This window comes from Centroberyx gerrardi, chromosome 13 (genome assembly GCF_048128805.1).
Source record: "Centroberyx gerrardi isolate f3 chromosome 13, fCenGer3.hap1.cur.20231027, whole genome shotgun sequence".
Taxonomy (NCBI): domain Eukaryota; kingdom Metazoa; phylum Chordata; class Actinopteri; order Beryciformes; family Berycidae; genus Centroberyx; species Centroberyx gerrardi.
In genome coordinates, this window is record NC_136009.1 from 20,630,959 (window position 1) to 20,646,589 (window position 15,631).

A 15,631-nucleotide genomic window follows, 5' to 3' on the forward strand; every position below is an offset into this window, starting at 1 on the left:
CAAATTTTAGCTGTGCTGCTATTCATCTTGGAGATGTAGACTATTCTAGATATTGTTATTAACATGACATTTTCTCAGCTTGTCTGAAAGGCTGAAGAATTATATTTGTGAAAACTGGGCAGAGGGCTCCAAGGCAACAGCCAACATGACGATAACATACAGTATCTACAAATCAGGGCTTTTGGTGTGCAGTGCAATTTAAGTAAGAAATTGTTGTTGTCCGTTGAAAACCTCATATCTCCGAAATGAAAAACAGCCTTGTTTGTGGCTCAGAAATCTAGCTTTTTTGGGTTTTGAAAGGCTTTTCATAAGCCTAAGCATCGTAGAATTTTCTCAACCTATAGACAAACATGAAATCCTTCAATTTAAGCTAAAATATGGAAGAGTTACGAGGTTTTCACCCAACAACGATGAAATAAAGTATTGTTGGTATTGTAAACTCTTTAGTGTTGATGGATTATTGACAGCCTCTTTATAGCGAGGCAGGGGAAGTGAAATATGTTGAGCAGTTGCTAATTTAAATAATGTGTGTTGAACAATGATTTCTTCATGTCATGTCAGTGAATGAATGATTTCATTATAATCAATAAAAATTAGTGAATGTATTCAGATAAGGAATGTTTACATGTTGAATTGATTTCACATGACACTGTTTGAACCACTACTTCTTGAACTGTGTACCACGTCTTTGTTTCATCCTGTAAAATGTTATTTCTGTGACTGAATTGCTGTCTGGTTCAGAATTGGTTGTCCTGTATTATTGAACCTTTTACAGGGGTCATCGGATCAAAAGTGGGATTTAGTGAAATCACAGAACCATACGTATATAATTATCTGTCTAACAACTGATACCGATACAGTACTTATAGCAGAAAATGTGTTTTTGTGCCTTGTTTTGTGTGCCTTATCTTTAGCCTCTTAACTCAGCATTTGCTCTAAAGCATCAGCAATTAATCACATCCTATTTTCATACAGTCTCATTTCTTCGTTTCATTTTTGTGACGTACATTTATTTATTTTTTTAACTGAAAGTATCTATATATCAGTATCAGTATAAGCCTACTGCTTCTACAATATACATGCTTAGGCCTAATTGTGAAGTTATTGTAGCACAATATTACCTCTAAGAACATTGTCAAAGTCCAATAGGGGAATAGTGTATGCCGCCTCTAAATTCACAGTTATGTGTTTGTTAATTATTCATCTAATGGTATAATCCATTTGTCATTTTAAACAAATTACCAGCCAGGGTAGCCAGTCCCAGGTTTGAGCATCATGTGTGTATAATGTGCTGCATTGTGTACTCTTTGTATCCATTTGGTATTTTGCTGTATCTATTAGCTTTGAATGTCAAAACATGGTTCACACATGCACAATAAAGTCACAATAAAGATGGAAAATGTGAGATTGCTTCATTGGAAGACAGCATGAAGGACTTGAACAGTGTGACCCCTGACGGATTTCAGTTCCACTCTTATTATCCACACCAATATGGGTAGAAATCTGAATAGAAACCAAACCCACCCTGACCATTCTTTTAAAAGCTGCATTAAATCTATTCAACTCAGCCTTTCTCTGTTGCAAGATAGAAAGTTAGCGTTTCCATGGTGAGCGCACTGACCGAACGCAGAGGCTCAAGGCCTGCTGGACTAATTGTGAGGCATTTTTTGTTGTGGTGGCCTTGCAGAGGAATTTTCATTTGCATTTGCTTCCAATTCAGCTACTGTGTGAGGACAGCCAAGTGAGCTTTAGCACATTTTAGTGTTGCTGTTTTATTGTTTTATTGTTGTGTATTAACAATTTTATCTCGCAGCTATACAGTCTTGGAACCAGCTAAAAACTGTCTACCTGCTAAAACTAAGATTACTATTCACACTGAAACGTGTGAAGATTTGTGAGGGCTTTCTACTATCTATCTATCTATCTATCTATCTATCTATCTATCTATCTATCTATCTATCTATCTACATAGGCTATATATATTTGAAAGGGAAATTACAAAAGAAGAGGCTGCAGCCAATCACTCCCCTTGCGCAATGATGAAGCAGACAGCCACAATTAGCCTACTGTTACTATCACTTTTTCTCTCAATATGCATGTGCATCAGCAAGCCATTGCATAATAGCCCAGTTAAATAATAACCCAAGTTGTCTAATAAGGCTCTAATGGCCTTCATTGTCCAACGTAAAAACTGCCACACTGTGCTTGCTGCATAAAAACACTATATAAGTTAACAGTATTGTGTGTAGAAAGAAGTGAGGCTTTTGTCTCTCTCCATCTGGTGTTGTTTGAATACTTAAGAAAAGTATATTGTCAACACATCCAAGAAAACCTAGAGAGGTAAACATAAACAGCAGGAGTAGGCATCTATCCATAACAAATAAAACTCCCTCCTTTCCTTCCAGAGGGAGATATCTGTGCTCCACAATGTGAAAAAGCAAACACAGAAACAACAACATATGCTCCAAAACACCTTTTGTTCAGTAAAATGACAATGTTTCTTCCCTAGTGGGCTTTCATCATGTCTCCTTTTCAGAGTCTCATGGAACACTCTTCTTTAAAACAGCTTGCATCACAGCCATTCAGTCCTCTTATGATGACGCTGACAGCCATAATAACTGTGGTTACTATTTTTTCTCTCAAGATGCATCAGCAAGCCATTACATAATAGCCAAGTTCAATAAGGCTCTAATAGCCTTCACTGCTCAAAGGAAAAACTGTCACACAGTGCTTGCTGCATAAAAAACATACATTATATCAGTGATAACAGTGATGTACAAAACAAAGACGAAAACAACACTGCAGTTGTGCTATAATAAATCACCATCATGCTCTGTATACCCATAGTACAAACACTAAACTATACTATGTAATCACTCAATATAAGTCTGCACTTTTACACTCAGATATGTCCCATAAAACCCATTTGATGGCCTCCTGTCAGCAGTGCATGAATTCTGCCGCATTAACAGTCACTAGTGTAACAAAGACTGATGAAAACCTATGGGACAAAAGGCTTTCACTGACAGCTGCAGTTCTTGTCCTCGCCACACGGGGGCAAGCGCGTCTAAAACATCATTGGCCACAACCATTTACGCCAACCAATAGGAACGGTTTGCGTCCGTGCCACTGCTTCCGGGTGTCTTTCAGTCTAGAAAGCTCTTTACATTTGATGCTTTTGTATTTTCTAAGGAAAGTTAAAAAGGCTACGAGCAAATAAAACGTCTCGAAAATGAACAGGATATTCGGACGGGGAAAGCCGAAAGCGCCTGCTCCAAATCTATCGGACTGCATAGGGAATGTAAGTATTGTTTGGCTGCAATCCGTTGTTGTTTATCTCGATATGTGACCTGACGTTAGCTAGCATTTGGTCACAAATGGGCTGTCAAGCCAGTCGTCTTTCTTGGACAAGGCAAACCATGCTATCAAGCTAGAGTTATCCACTTATCCACTGTGTAACAAGGGTCAGTGGGTCAGTCTGGCTCTGTCAAAAAGCAACAGTAATGGCGACTGTCCATTCACTGTGCTAATCCTGGTTGGGAATGTGAAAACCACCATCTGGACTCTCACTCTCTGTCTGTCTGTGTGTGTGTGTGTGTGTGTGTGTGTGTGTGTGTGTGTGTGTGTGTGTGTGTCTCTCTCTCTCTCTCTCTCTCTCTCTCTCTCTCTCTCTCTCTCCCTGTCTGTCTGTCTCTCTCTCTACCTGTCTGTCTCTCTCTCTCCCTGTCTGTCTGTCTGTCTGTCTGTCTCTCTCTCTCTCCCTCTCTCTCTCAATTCAACTTCAATTCAATGTGCTTTATTGGTATGACAGTTTACAAAACAAAACAATATTGCCAAAGCATGTAACAAGAAATGAATCATCAGTTGACCAACATTTCAGAAAATGAATCACATCCCCTCCCGTGTGTGTGTGTGTGTGTGTGTGTGTGTTGCTGTGTATTCAGACCCTCCACTATTCACTCACTATCAGTATTGCTGTGTATATGTAACGCATGTTTGTGAGGAAAAATAAATCAGCAAAATATATCAGCAAATCTCTGTTTGTCCATCTCTCCTTCTCTCTCTCTCTCTCTCTCTCTCTCTCTCACACACACACACACACACACACACACACACACACACACACTTCAACACTGTCTTTGGTGTATTACGATGCTGAAAGTCTCTATACTTCTTAATAATATGCTCCACTCTCCTCACATAGGTGGATGCTAGGGCAGAGTCCATTGACAAGAAGATTGGCCGACTCGATGCTGAACTTATGAAGTACAAAGATCAAATGAAAAAGATGAGAGACGGGCCTTCAAAGGTACGACACTGCACTTCAGCCTGAGGCGCTGGAGCGTTCGACCTGATTATTTTACAGCATTAGCAAATATGACTTTCATTTATTCCATTTTGTATATGCAGAACATGGTGAAACAGAAGGCAATGAGGGTCCTGAAGCAAAAGAGAATGTGAGTCCCGCACTGTGCAAGTCTGACACTCCCACAAACAAACAGATATGAGAACTGAGCTTTAACAGTACCTGCATGCAAAATACAACTGTTTAGAAACAAACTGTAGGTGTAATTTAATTTTCCTCTATACTGTTGCAGGTATGAAGGTCAAAGGGATCAACTGGCTCAGCAGTCTTTTAACATGGAGCAGGCAAACTACACAATCCAGTCATTAAAGGACACCAAAACAACGGTAAGAGCCACACAGGTAGATGAGTGTAATATGTATATAAGTGTATGTGTAACTGTCCGACCGGGACTGTAGTCAAAACCGCCTGAGGTGAGTCTGAATCAAGACCAAGACTGAAAGGTATCAAGACCAAGTCATGACCACAGCTTTTATCTAGCACCATATACTCAATATTATGCGATTAGATTCTTGTCACACTATTTCAGATGATAGCCTAATACACAGGGTGGAGAAAATATGGCTACGCAATTGTTATTTTTTGAATTAATGTGTTGATTTTGTTCAATCAATTAACAAACAAACAAATCAAACCTGACTTGTTTACTGGCCTGTGTCCTACCAAGGAAAGCACATACTCTGACCTTATTATCTGCAAAGAGATATGTCGGGTCAGATGATTTTGCCAGTGAAGAGACAGATTACAGTAGATGGAGTCCTCTTACCCATGACATGTAACTGAATATAAACCTTCTGTGATGTATTTTCTGTTCTTAGGTGGAGGCCATGAAGATTGGTGCAAAGGAAATGAAAAAAGCTTACAAGGATGTAAAAATTGATCAGATTGAGGTATGTTGTTATATACAGTGTTTGTGTTGTTGCCTTCACTCTGATGTAAACATACACCTGTCTGATCAGCCTACAGTAAATCACAAAGTGGGGCTGCAACAGAGAAGAGGGTCCCATCTCCACTAATTGAGACACTGTAGATTCACTGTATTTGCCAGGACACTTGTGACACATGAAATCTTAAGAGTGAAATACAAACTGTCTCCTAAACAGCAGCAAGCGAACGCTCCGTCCAGAGAAAGCTGGAATCACCAATGTTAGATCTTTTGCCTCTCTTGTCACTTTGGTATAAAGCGATCACAGACAGACTAGTTGGTAAACATTTCTTGACAACACATCACATGATTTCTGGGTATTGAAGTTCAAAATTTGGTTACTACTTTATGCAATTTGGAGCTGCCAATGTGTGAAGTTGCTGCCTGTTGAAGCTTTAAATGTAATGAAGTCATTTTTTAACAAACTACAGTAAATATTGGAAGGATAGATTAAAATAAGTATATTTCTTACACACGTTTTTATACAGGATCTGATCAACAAGGGCTAGTGGAGACTCTAGTACACCAAGTCTTGCTCATCTACAGTATTACCCAGTATTAAATTATTTGTTCCTAATGTTGTGTATCAAATGGTAAAAAATCAAACTGTAAAAACATTGTAAATTCATGTTTTGCATGATAGTTTGTTTATGATGAGTAAGAATCATAGTGTCAGTATTCTAGTTGTTAGAGATATCAGGCAATAAAACTGATCACATGTATCTGGACTTCAGGATTTGCAGGACCAGCTGGAGGACATGATGGAAGACGCCAGTGAAGTACAAGAGGCTCTGAGCCGCAGCTACGGCACTCCAGAGATCGACGAGGATGATCTTGAAGCAGGTATGTTATGCCTGACTATGTAGGCCCATGTTTGTTACATTCACATTTACTTTGTAGGCATTTAGCTTCATCTAGAGCAGCTTAGAATGAGCGATCACTAACGTTTCAAGCAATAGAAAAGAGTGTAAAGATTAAAGCCACAGCACTGGAGAATAGATGGAAGTAGGGCTGCACAATTAGTCGTAGATAATTGTATATCGCAATTTTATGTTTCCATGATCGATAATCGTGTAATTCTGTGATGTTGGAAGTGTGTCTTATATTTTCAATTTCAAAAACGTCACAAAGAGCAAAGTGGATATGAATTTGTAGGCCCAACATTAGAGGAAAATCCTTCTCCGGAGTTTTAGTTTTTAGTTTTAGAGTTTTTTTTTTTAGTTCCCAAAAGTGGATCATCGTCTGTCATTTGGAGACTTTGGTTTTAAACGAGATGACGATAAACAAGTACAGATTCTGTGCAAACTTTGCCTTAAGGTCGCAGCTGTGACCCAAAGTAATAAAGTAGTAAATATTTATTATTTGATTATGTAAGAGTAAGAGTGAAAGCGAGACTTTATAGCTGCTGCTACTTTGCCTATCGCACTGAAATAAGTGATGAAGCGCAAATGTGATATGAAAAAGTGATATGTTAACGTGCAAAAATGCAATAAAATAATTTTGTTTCTTGAAACCAAGACAAATGATCGGGATTAATAATCGTAATCACAATATTTATTGTATGTTATCATATGTTATAATTTTTTGCCATCATCGTGCAGCCCTAGATGTAGATATGTGCTCGGTAAGGAGATAAGAGCCAGGGCAGAAAAGGTAAAGGGTTTTTCTCCTTTGTGACTAAAAAGTATACAGAGGTACTGACACTGTGACTGTGGTTTCAGAGCTGGACGCCCTGGGAGATGAGCTGCTGCTGGATGACGACAGCTCCTACCTGGACGAGGCCTCAGCCGCCCCGTCTATCCCTGAGGGAATCCCCAGCGACAGCAAAACAAACAAGGTGACAAGCTCTCCATGGAGCACCAGTGTAGCTGAACAGTATGCTTGAAACACAGCTTGGAGAATTACTGTATTGCAAATAGAGTACATACAGTGGCTATATTCAGATGCACAGAGTCACCTGGCTATTGACTGTACACCTGTTACGGGCTTATTCGGATTAAGCTGTTTACAGGCAACTCTGATACTCTGCGATGGAGTCTGCCTGCTGCCAAGAATAAACCAATTAACAGAATATTCCTGTCACTTGCCAGCTGCCCTCTCCCTCTTTCACTGAGCAATAGCCTCAAAGAAAACTGCTGGGATATTCCGATATTAGCCAGGATAGGAGGAGGCATATAAACACCTTATCTAATTTACTGTTGATTTTTTTTGAGGTTGTGCAAGTTGTGTTTCCGCAGTAATATTCAGAATATTTTATTTATTCATGTGAGATATCTGCGCTGTGGATATGAAGGTGCTCATAAACAGATTATCCTGAATAAGACTGGAATATAAGATGCTATTTGGTGTCTTGTGTGCAGTGGATTCAGTATTTTCTTCTCCTTTGCCCTCAGGACGGTGTTTTGGTGGATGAGTTTGGCCTGCCGCAGATTCCTGCCACATAAAGGAGGAATGGACGGACACAACTGCACTTCAACTGAAAACACTTTTATACGTAGAGTAACATTTATACATGAAAAACAGTTTGACCTGAGAACACTACTGTACTGGAGTTGTCTTGGCGTTGGGTTGTGTATTGTTACTACTACCATGCTAGCATGTGGCCTTGTAACATACCATACCTATTTTTTATCCTTGTTCCCCTTCTTCCTGCTGTCCATCGATTGTCAATCTTGCTCATTTACAGTATTATCTAGTGTTAATTAAGTTATTATTATTTCGTACTAATTTTATGTATGATGGCAAAGCCCCACCGGTTTGGTCATTCCGAGTTCTCAAAAGTGGAAACGATTCCCTCTCCGTCTGTTCAATATGTCTGCAGGTCGTTTGAAATGAACAAAATAAATTACGCGTTTTGATTTAACCTTTAAGAATGTTTGATCATTATCACATTTTTTTTACTTGAGGGAGGTGTCATCATTTTCTCTTTCTTCCTTTTTTCTTCTTCGGTTTTGATTTCTTCTTCTTGGTAGACGGTTTTGATTGTTGGCGCTTTGGTATTTTGTTAGTGGAACCTTTGGGCTGCTGTGGGTTGAACTCCACTCGCAGGCCTTGGCATTTATCCTGTTGGCCAAGAGAATACAGAATAAATGGCATCACATATTATGTATCGGGGATGGGGCCATTCATGAATTGAATAGAGAATGTATGGTAAATTCCAATTCAGTTCCTGGAGTTGGAATTGGAATGTGAATGTCACCTGCAGCTCTAAAAAAACAGAATTGGAACTGAATTGGAATGACAGGAAACAGAATCGAATTCTATTAAATTCCACTTCTAAAAGAGTTTGTCTCGACTCGCTAAACATGAATCAAATAAAAGACAGTTAAATCAAGTGCAGTCAATCATAATGCATGCTTTACATGATATGATATTCAGTACTGATAATATATAACACTACATGTAATATCAGATATGTGGTAAGAAAAAAAAAAAAAAAACATGGAATTTCACAGAATTTCATTGAATTAACTTCAACTTACTGAAATTCCAATTCTGTTTCCATTAGGTTTTTTCAAATTCCAATTCCAATTCCTCAGTTGAATTGGAATTGATGAGTTCATTCATGAATTGACCCCAACCCTGTTATGTATAAAGTGAGGTGGATTACGATCATCATTTTGTGGTAAATTAACTTTTTGTAAAAAGTTGAGCACTAACCTGAAAGCATTTTCGGCACGTGTCTGAAGACTTCATAAGGCCGATGAAGTCGCCCCTGAGACACTGTGCACAGTAACGGGTGCCACACCACCTGCACATGTATGTCTGTTCCAGGAATTATACAGAATTCAAAGTCCAGCATTCTCTGTTATGCTTTTGATGCAATTCAATTGTATTACCTTTGAAAATAATTTCTTACCGTGTCAACAATTGTGCAGCCCCACCTACACATTTTGCAAGATAGACCCCAAAAGCACTCAAATGTTCTCTCTATTATAGATGACCTTGCTTCTTTAGGGCTCTCAGTCCTCTGTTTACTTCATGGCTGTTAGGTGTGTATTGTAGTTTGTATTGCCAAGGTGACACATTTATTCATTGTACCTAACAATTGATGTTGGCAACAACCCACTGACGCCGGAAGAAATGTTATTCTTTACATACATTTTCATTTAGAGATTTTTTGGGGGGAAATGAGTGTACAACTCAAAGTTGCATTATTTAGATCAGTTCCAGGTTTTGATTAATACAAATGTTGGTGCTGTCCCTGTTTTGTTTAACCATAGTGAGAGCTACTGTATAAACGCAATATTATAAAGCATTTGTTTTGTATGATAGCATTAATTGTTATCTTTACTACAGTCTTGCACCATGGATGTATTTTGTCTAGCACTATCACTATCCAATTGCTGTGACGCAATCAGTAAACACGCATGACGAGTTCCTGTCTATCCCGGAAGTAGTTAGCCAGCAAGCCAACAACATCAACAAGTGTGCTGTATGAGAAAAGGACGATAAAATGGCAGAGCAAACGATAACAGTGACCGTTGCATACGGTAAAATATTTTTGCACTACGTTACATTATAATGACTGGACGGTATTGTAGATAGTCACAACAATGGAAGGTTAATAATCATTAGAAAGGCTAGCTAACTACTGTTAGCTAGTGTGGCTGTGCTACAACTAGCTTCAAGCTAATGTAGCTTTTAGCTAACATTTGCTAACTAGTCACTTCCTTACCTTAGTTTAGGTAAAAATCTCTCCGCTGCTCACTAAATTAACCAGATACTGAAGACAAGTGAAACATTGACAACAACGGGGTGATTAGCATCCACAGCCTGTGGTTAATATAGCTACAGGGTTCGCTTAAATAAAGGCAGTTAGCAACATAACGTCCCTGTTAAGGGTTGTTGATGGTGGGGTTGCATTTATTAACCAGTGTGATTCAGCTCTAGTGACTCCTTTGGGGGTAAGGAATACATGATGCGTCTAATCTCTGTTGACACTAAATCCTATTGATCACCTCATCCCACATTATGATGCATTCATTTCCCGATAGCAGCACTGTCTTCCCAGCATTCCTCATACTCAGTTTACAGGAACCAAGGCCTCATTCAGTGGCTTGAATATCTTCATAATAATGTCAAGTCATGTGTCATTGCCATCTATTAAGAGGTTTGATCTCAGCTGAGCTTTTGAACTTAATGGCCCCCGAGATGGCTCTTTTAAATCACTGCAATAAAGCTGGAGGGCCCAGATGATCAATCAGAGTAGATATGTTGGTAGTGATTAGTACTTAGTTTCAACTGTAGGAGACAAGTGAGCCAAGCTGTTACAGAAAAAACACCTAAAAGGGAAGTCTCCATGCTAATATTTCCATTATTTCAGTCACACCCTTTACATAAGCTTGTATTTCTTCTCCCCACCCCAGGATCTACGAAGCACAGCATCACACTGACGGGACAGGATGGGAATGACCCCACTGTCAAAGACTTGTCAGATGCCCTCACTCAAGCTACTGGAGTCCCATCACCTTCACAGAAACTCATCTTCAAAGGTAGGCTGCAGAGCTCTCAGTTCATTCGCAACCATGTGCGCCTAAATATCAGATTTGATGATTAACACACCTTACATGGTATTTGTTCTGGCATTGCAGGGAAATCATTAAAGGATATGGAAGAGAGTCTGACCAGCTATGGAGTAAAACAAGGCTGTAAACTCATGATGATTGGAAAGAGGGTAAGATCCTGGACATGTGTGATGTCTCTGATGTGTGCCTGAATGGTGAATATTGAACTAATGAAATATTGACCATATTCTGTAAACAGAACAGTCCCGAGGAAGAAACTGAACTGAAGAAGCTGAAAGACATTGAGAAGTCTGTGGAACAGATGGCTAAAAAGCTGGAAAAAGTAGACGGGGAGTTGACCGGACTCAAGAATGTAAGAATTCAATATGCATGTAAGATAAGGAGTAACTCGGCTGCTTTGTTTTGTGTTGTCATCCAACAGATTTAAATGAAATTGAAAGATTATGTCCCATTGACTCCACAGGGCTTCCTAGCCAAGGATCTTCAGGCAGAGGCGCTGGGTAAACTGGACCACAGAGTGAAAGTAGCAGCTGAGCAGTTTATGAAGATCTTGGAGCAGATCGACTCCATGGTAATCTTTTCCAGTTGTTTCCAGCTGTTTACACATTTTTAGGTGTTGTGTCTTGTGATCAGATCACTGTCCAATAAAGTACTAACAATCAACTGTCTGTTCTTTCAACAGACTGTACCAGACAATTTTAATGACTGCAAAACAAAGAAAAAGGGACTCGTGAAGACGGTGCAGGCGAGTCTTTTTTTCCAGTTGTAGCAGTGTATTCAAAATGTTCATACTTAAATTGCAAATCTGTGAGAATACTGGATAATAATATTTAGTGTCATCATTTTGTGTCCGTAGGATTTCCTGGCCCAGTGCGACAAGATCGAGGCTTGCATATCAGACCACCTAGCAAAGATCCAGTCTAAAAACCTCGCCCTGGCAGAGTAGAGCAACAAGACCTCCCTATCATGTGCTATACATTGCTCTGTGAGCAACTGCAAACTGTACTGTAAGCTTCAGTTCTGGAGCAGGTCCGTGTCTATTTATTGTTGGCATGATGTGTGTAAGAATGCCCTAATGACGAAGAATCCCATGAACAGTAAGAGGTTGGACAGCAACACTGATAATGTTAGGAAATTGTTGGGTCTCACCTCTGAAAGAGCGCGCCTGGGTTACATTCTCAGGGATAAGACAGAGACAAGGTGCTTTCTGAGATATTTTAACCATAGACACTCTGTGAAAGGATCAGTGGACATTTTCATTTCAACAAAGTATGCAGATGTTGTTGCAGTATATGTGCAGCTCCTTGAATCTTTAGATCCCATGAAAACACTGTCAGATGTTCATTGTCTTGCTGTTGATGGCGACGTCTTACTGCGGTCCAGTAAATCAGTAACTAATATCTCACCTACTGTGCGCAAAAACATACAGGAAACTGAAGTTATTTTCTCACTATTATGTACCCATTGCTGCAAACATCATCTGGAAATGAATATATGTATGTTGTATTCAATTTATAGTGAGGGTCAATACCAAACCAGCAACCTTTGTTTAAGCCAATGACTGATCCTGTTACAAACCTTTGGCCACAAAGGATATCCATACATATTTGTGTACAGTGAATGATATCCCATTGGCTTAAAGTGTGTGTGGTATTTAAAATAAAATTGGATGATAACTTGTGTAAACTGTTGAATTGTCGTTGTCTGAAGCTATGATTCGAAACATCTTATTGGGGTGGGTGCTGGATTCTGTGTCAACTCTCAGTAAGCCTACGACATTCTTGAAAAATGGTATCTTGCTCTTGCAGCTCTTGTACGAGGCTCTTTAAGGAGATATTTCCTCTCAGCTCTGCTTTTTAGGTTAAAAAAAAAGACTTGGTAAATGAATATCACATGGGTGATTGAATTTAATCTCAAAACTTTAATCAGCTCCAAAATACAAAAGATTAAGCAAAACCGAGCCAGTCACAATAATAGACATTTTCTCTGTTTCAGAGTTTATTTCCAGCTTTATCCATATGATTTTCGTGTCATACATCTTCACTAGCTTATACAGACCCTTAGTGGTGCATCATAGATGTGCAAATGAGCTATGATAGAGGTGGGGAGGGGGCAGAGTGAGGGTCCAGAGGTATGGTAGAACAGGCAGCTTATATAAATGACCTTCAGTAGGCTATACCACAGTGAAGCTTTGTGTCTAAATCAGGTGGAAACCCAATACCAACACGCATGATGTGCTAAATAAACATCGTCCAGTGATGATCCTGCCCCTAATCGTCCTTGTCCTTTGCACCATGCTTCAGGATGCGTGTGAATGCTACATAGTTGAAGTTGCCTTTCTTGTCGATGGGGGCTTCCCGGAAGAGTTCGTCCACCTCTTCATCTGTAAACCTGTCCCCCATCGTGGTGAGGAGCTCCCGCAGGTACTCCTCCTGGATCACACCTGTGGGCATCCAGACATGTTTTCTTACATGCTTAGGGAATGTGGATACCAGGCTGCTGCTATTACCATTAAAAAGTACACCATGTTGTTGTTGAATCCACTTAATAAAAAGGGAACACTTTTTTCTGTTGCCTTCGAGGATGCAACTGTTTTGATTAAGAATCACTTTATTTGCCAAGTGCAATAAATAAAATGGAAAGGAAAAGGAAATTTAAAGGAATTTATCTTGATGGCACTAGTACAGAGATCTATCGACAACTTGCACCATGAGGCATTGTGTGCATTCAAATTGAGGAAATGTATGGAAAATTTGGCATCAATCTCACATAGGGCTTTAACACACCTGTGCCCTCCTCATCAAAGCAGGCAAAAGCGTTCCGGATCACATCCTCAGGGTCTGTGCCGTTCAGCTTCTCTCCAAACATGGTGAGGAACATGGTGAAGTTGATTGGGCCGGGCGCTTCGTTCATCATGGCCTCCAGATATTCATCTGTGGGGTTCTTACCTGGGATAATGCAAAGGAAACAAGTGATCAGCACTGGATAAAGGAGGATATAAAACAGGGACAATTTTGATGCCAAGAAATTGTTTTCTGTCTAGCTTTTATTTCTTTACCTAGCTCTTCTCTGTTATACATGAATCTTCAAGGGACACAGGAATATTTGTTACATCTGTGGTCTGGGTACTAATATTTAATATATATCACTCCTTGCCATTAGCTGCTTGTAACCTAAAATCTTAACATTTTTGACTACTGCACTTAATACAGTCTATTTGAATAAGAGTGATCCAAATGTGTGTAAATACAGTGTAAAATGTACCTAACGAGGCCAGCATGTCATGCAGGTCTTCTTTGTCAATAAAACCATCCCTATTCTGATCGATCATGTTGAATGCCTCCTTGAACTCCTGAATTTGAGACTGATCGAACATGGCAAACACATTGGAGGTCGCGCGCTGAGGACGCTTCTTGGTGTTCTTCCCCTTGGCCCGTTTGCTCGACATGTTGGCAGGTGGTGGGTCCCCTCCTCCTGCGACACACAACACGGGGCAGTATGATGGCTGTCAGCTGTCATAAGCTTTGCAGAGCAGACATTAAATTAAAAGATTAAAAGAAGAAACAAACTTGGGTCTAATTTGCTTAATAATAAGGAAATTCTACACAATAGTCACTGATATACGTGCAGAATTCATCTTTACCTAGTGCTATAAGAAATACTTGCCATCCAGACTGTGCTAAGCCTTTTATTTACTGTTTTTAGCCCAGTGGTGACCTAAATAGCTGGCTCACTGGGCAGCTTTGGCGAGCTAGCTGACATCAATTCACAGAAAAGTATGACATTTATCTGGCCTTCATCCAAACGCCTTAACGTGCACAAAACAACACGAGCATGCGAGCCAGTAGCGACAACTGCAAAAGAAATCACTCACCGTGTGAAAAGCAGAACTGTTGTTGCCAAACAGCTGTACACACTGCTACTAAACCATCAGCAGGCTGATGAAGTGAGTGGTACCAGGTATGTTTTACTTCCTGTTTGCCGACACCAGCCAATCAGAGCCGAGCTGGATGGGGCGAACAGCCTGGAATATTCCATGTTTCTTCTCTTTTTTCGACATGAGATGAGCTGCTTAGAGATTGATTTTTGGGCACAAGAAAGAGATACCGGTTTTGTAAATGAACACAATTACAACGCGTACAATTTGTATTTCTGTAATACCAGATAGCCCTTTGATTACGTCCAAACATCCAGGTAAATGTATTTAATGCTGTAGTTAATATATTTTCACCACTAGGTGGCAGCAATTACAAATAAACTCATATGAATAGCTCACAGAACTCTGGCGCACTTAACAGGTTGTCACCATGTCCTTTATTTTGCAGTCGTTCAGTGGTATAGACCATAGACTAGCTAATGCGTTGTTTTTCACAGCAGAAGGATTATCCATCGGTGTCAAGTAGCATACCAATGTGGAGTGTGGAGTGTATGATGAAAAACTTAATTCAAAGCGCTCAGAGTCGCTGAATCCTTCATCTTTGAGGTCACATTCATTCACAAGGGAGTTGTGCAGCCTTGTCCCCAGATTTGGGACTTGAGTGAGACCAGTTTAGCAGCTTTCTGGTGATTTAGACAGGGCAGTAAAGGTGTCCAGGTGTACCCTTACAGTCTAAATGTTGCCAAATTGTTTATAGACAAACTAAATTATAGGCCTATGCTTAGAAAAACATTTCAAATATTTCATCCCGCTCAAGTCTTTGTTAACCATTCTGACAGCAGCCACGAGGCCATATACCTTTACTTTGTTTTGATTTAGAGCTTAGACCTACGATTACTGCAAAAATGCACATATTTCCCCAGTCCACCCAGTGC

The 15,631-nt window shown here is 39.8% G+C and overlaps 3 protein-coding genes across 4 annotated transcripts; 2 read left to right on the plus strand and 1 right to left on the minus strand.

The window, feature by feature from the left end:
- Positions 1 to 3,147: 3,147 nt before the first annotated feature.
- chmp5a (charged multivesicular body protein 5a) lies at positions 3,148 to 9,586 on the plus strand. Its single transcript, XM_071918228.2, has 8 exons — positions 3,148 to 3,301; positions 4,205 to 4,309; positions 4,411 to 4,457; positions 4,599 to 4,692; positions 5,185 to 5,256; positions 6,026 to 6,134; positions 7,013 to 7,128; positions 7,685 to 9,586. Exons 1-8 carry the CDS (start codon positions 3,233 to 3,235, stop codon positions 7,733 to 7,735), a joined length of 663 nt encoding a protein of 220 aa, XP_071774329.1. The 5' UTR covers positions 3,148 to 3,232; the 3' UTR covers positions 7,736 to 9,586.
- A 102-nt stretch (positions 9,587 to 9,688) lies between these two features.
- On the plus strand, positions 9,689 to 12,496 carry bag1 (BCL2 associated athanogene 1). Its single transcript, XM_071918239.1, has 7 exons — positions 9,689 to 9,784; positions 10,661 to 10,786; positions 10,886 to 10,968; positions 11,058 to 11,171; positions 11,283 to 11,390; positions 11,502 to 11,564; positions 11,676 to 12,496. Exons 1-7 carry the CDS (start codon positions 9,748 to 9,750, stop codon positions 11,763 to 11,765), a joined length of 621 nt encoding a protein of 206 aa, XP_071774340.1. The 5' UTR covers positions 9,689 to 9,747; the 3' UTR covers positions 11,766 to 12,496.
- Positions 12,497 to 12,755: 259 nt separating this feature from the next.
- Positions 12,756 to 14,778, minus strand: myl12.2 (myosin, light chain 12, genome duplicate 2). Of its 2 annotated transcripts, none has more exons than XM_071918256.2 (4): positions 14,694 to 14,778; positions 14,084 to 14,293; positions 13,606 to 13,767; positions 12,756 to 13,262 (listed from the first exon to the last, which is right to left on the minus strand). In XM_071918256.2, exons 2-4 carry the CDS (start codon positions 14,265 to 14,267, stop codon positions 13,090 to 13,092), a joined length of 519 nt encoding a protein of 172 aa, XP_071774357.1. In that variant the 5' UTR covers positions 14,268 to 14,293; positions 14,694 to 14,778; the 3' UTR covers positions 12,756 to 13,089. The 2 variants fall into 2 exon arrangements, with proteins under 2 accessions (XP_071774357.1, XP_078143585.1); XM_078287459.1 differs by having other exon boundaries at positions 14,084 to 14,341; positions 14,694 to 14,760.
- Between the last annotated feature and the right edge of the window lie 853 nt (positions 14,779 to 15,631).

What these genes read in the sequence shown, in the direction of transcription:
- chmp5a (XM_071918228.2), top strand. Translation starts at nt 3,233, where the DNA reads ATGAACAGGATATTCGGACGGGGAAAGCCGAAAGCGCCTGCTCCAAAT. An exon ending in TATCGGACTGCATAGGGAAT is followed by an intron (nt 3,302 to 4,204) that starts GTAAGTATTGTT and finishes CTCCTCACATAG; the next exon opens with GTGGATGCTAGGGCAGAGTC. An exon ending in GTCCTGAAGCAAAAGAGAAT is followed by an intron (nt 4,458 to 4,598) that starts GTGAGTCCCGCA and finishes ATACTGTTGCAG; the next exon opens with GTATGAAGGTCAAAGGGATC.
- bag1 (XM_071918239.1), top strand. Translation starts at nt 9,748, where the DNA reads ATGGCAGAGCAAACGATAACAGTGACCGTTGCATACG. An exon ending in AACAGTGACCGTTGCATACG is followed by an intron (nt 9,785 to 10,660) that starts GTAAAATATTTT and finishes TCCCCACCCCAG; the next exon opens with GATCTACGAAGCACAGCATC. An exon ending in TCATGATGATTGGAAAGAGG is followed by an intron (nt 10,969 to 11,057) that starts GTAAGATCCTGG and finishes TTCTGTAAACAG; the next exon opens with AACAGTCCCGAGGAAGAAAC.
- myl12.2 (XM_071918256.2), bottom strand. Translation starts at nt 14,267, where the DNA reads ATGTCGAGCAAACGGGCCAAGGGGAAGAACACCAAGAAGCGTCCTCAG. An exon ending in TGACATGCTGGCCTCGTTAG is followed by an intron (nt 13,768 to 14,083) that starts GTACATTTTACA and finishes GCATTATCCCAG; the next exon opens with GTAAGAACCCCACAGATGAA. An exon ending in CTTTGATGAGGAGGGCACAG is followed by an intron (nt 13,263 to 13,605) that starts GTGTGTTAAAGC and finishes GGATGCCCACAG; the next exon opens with GTGTGATCCAGGAGGAGTAC.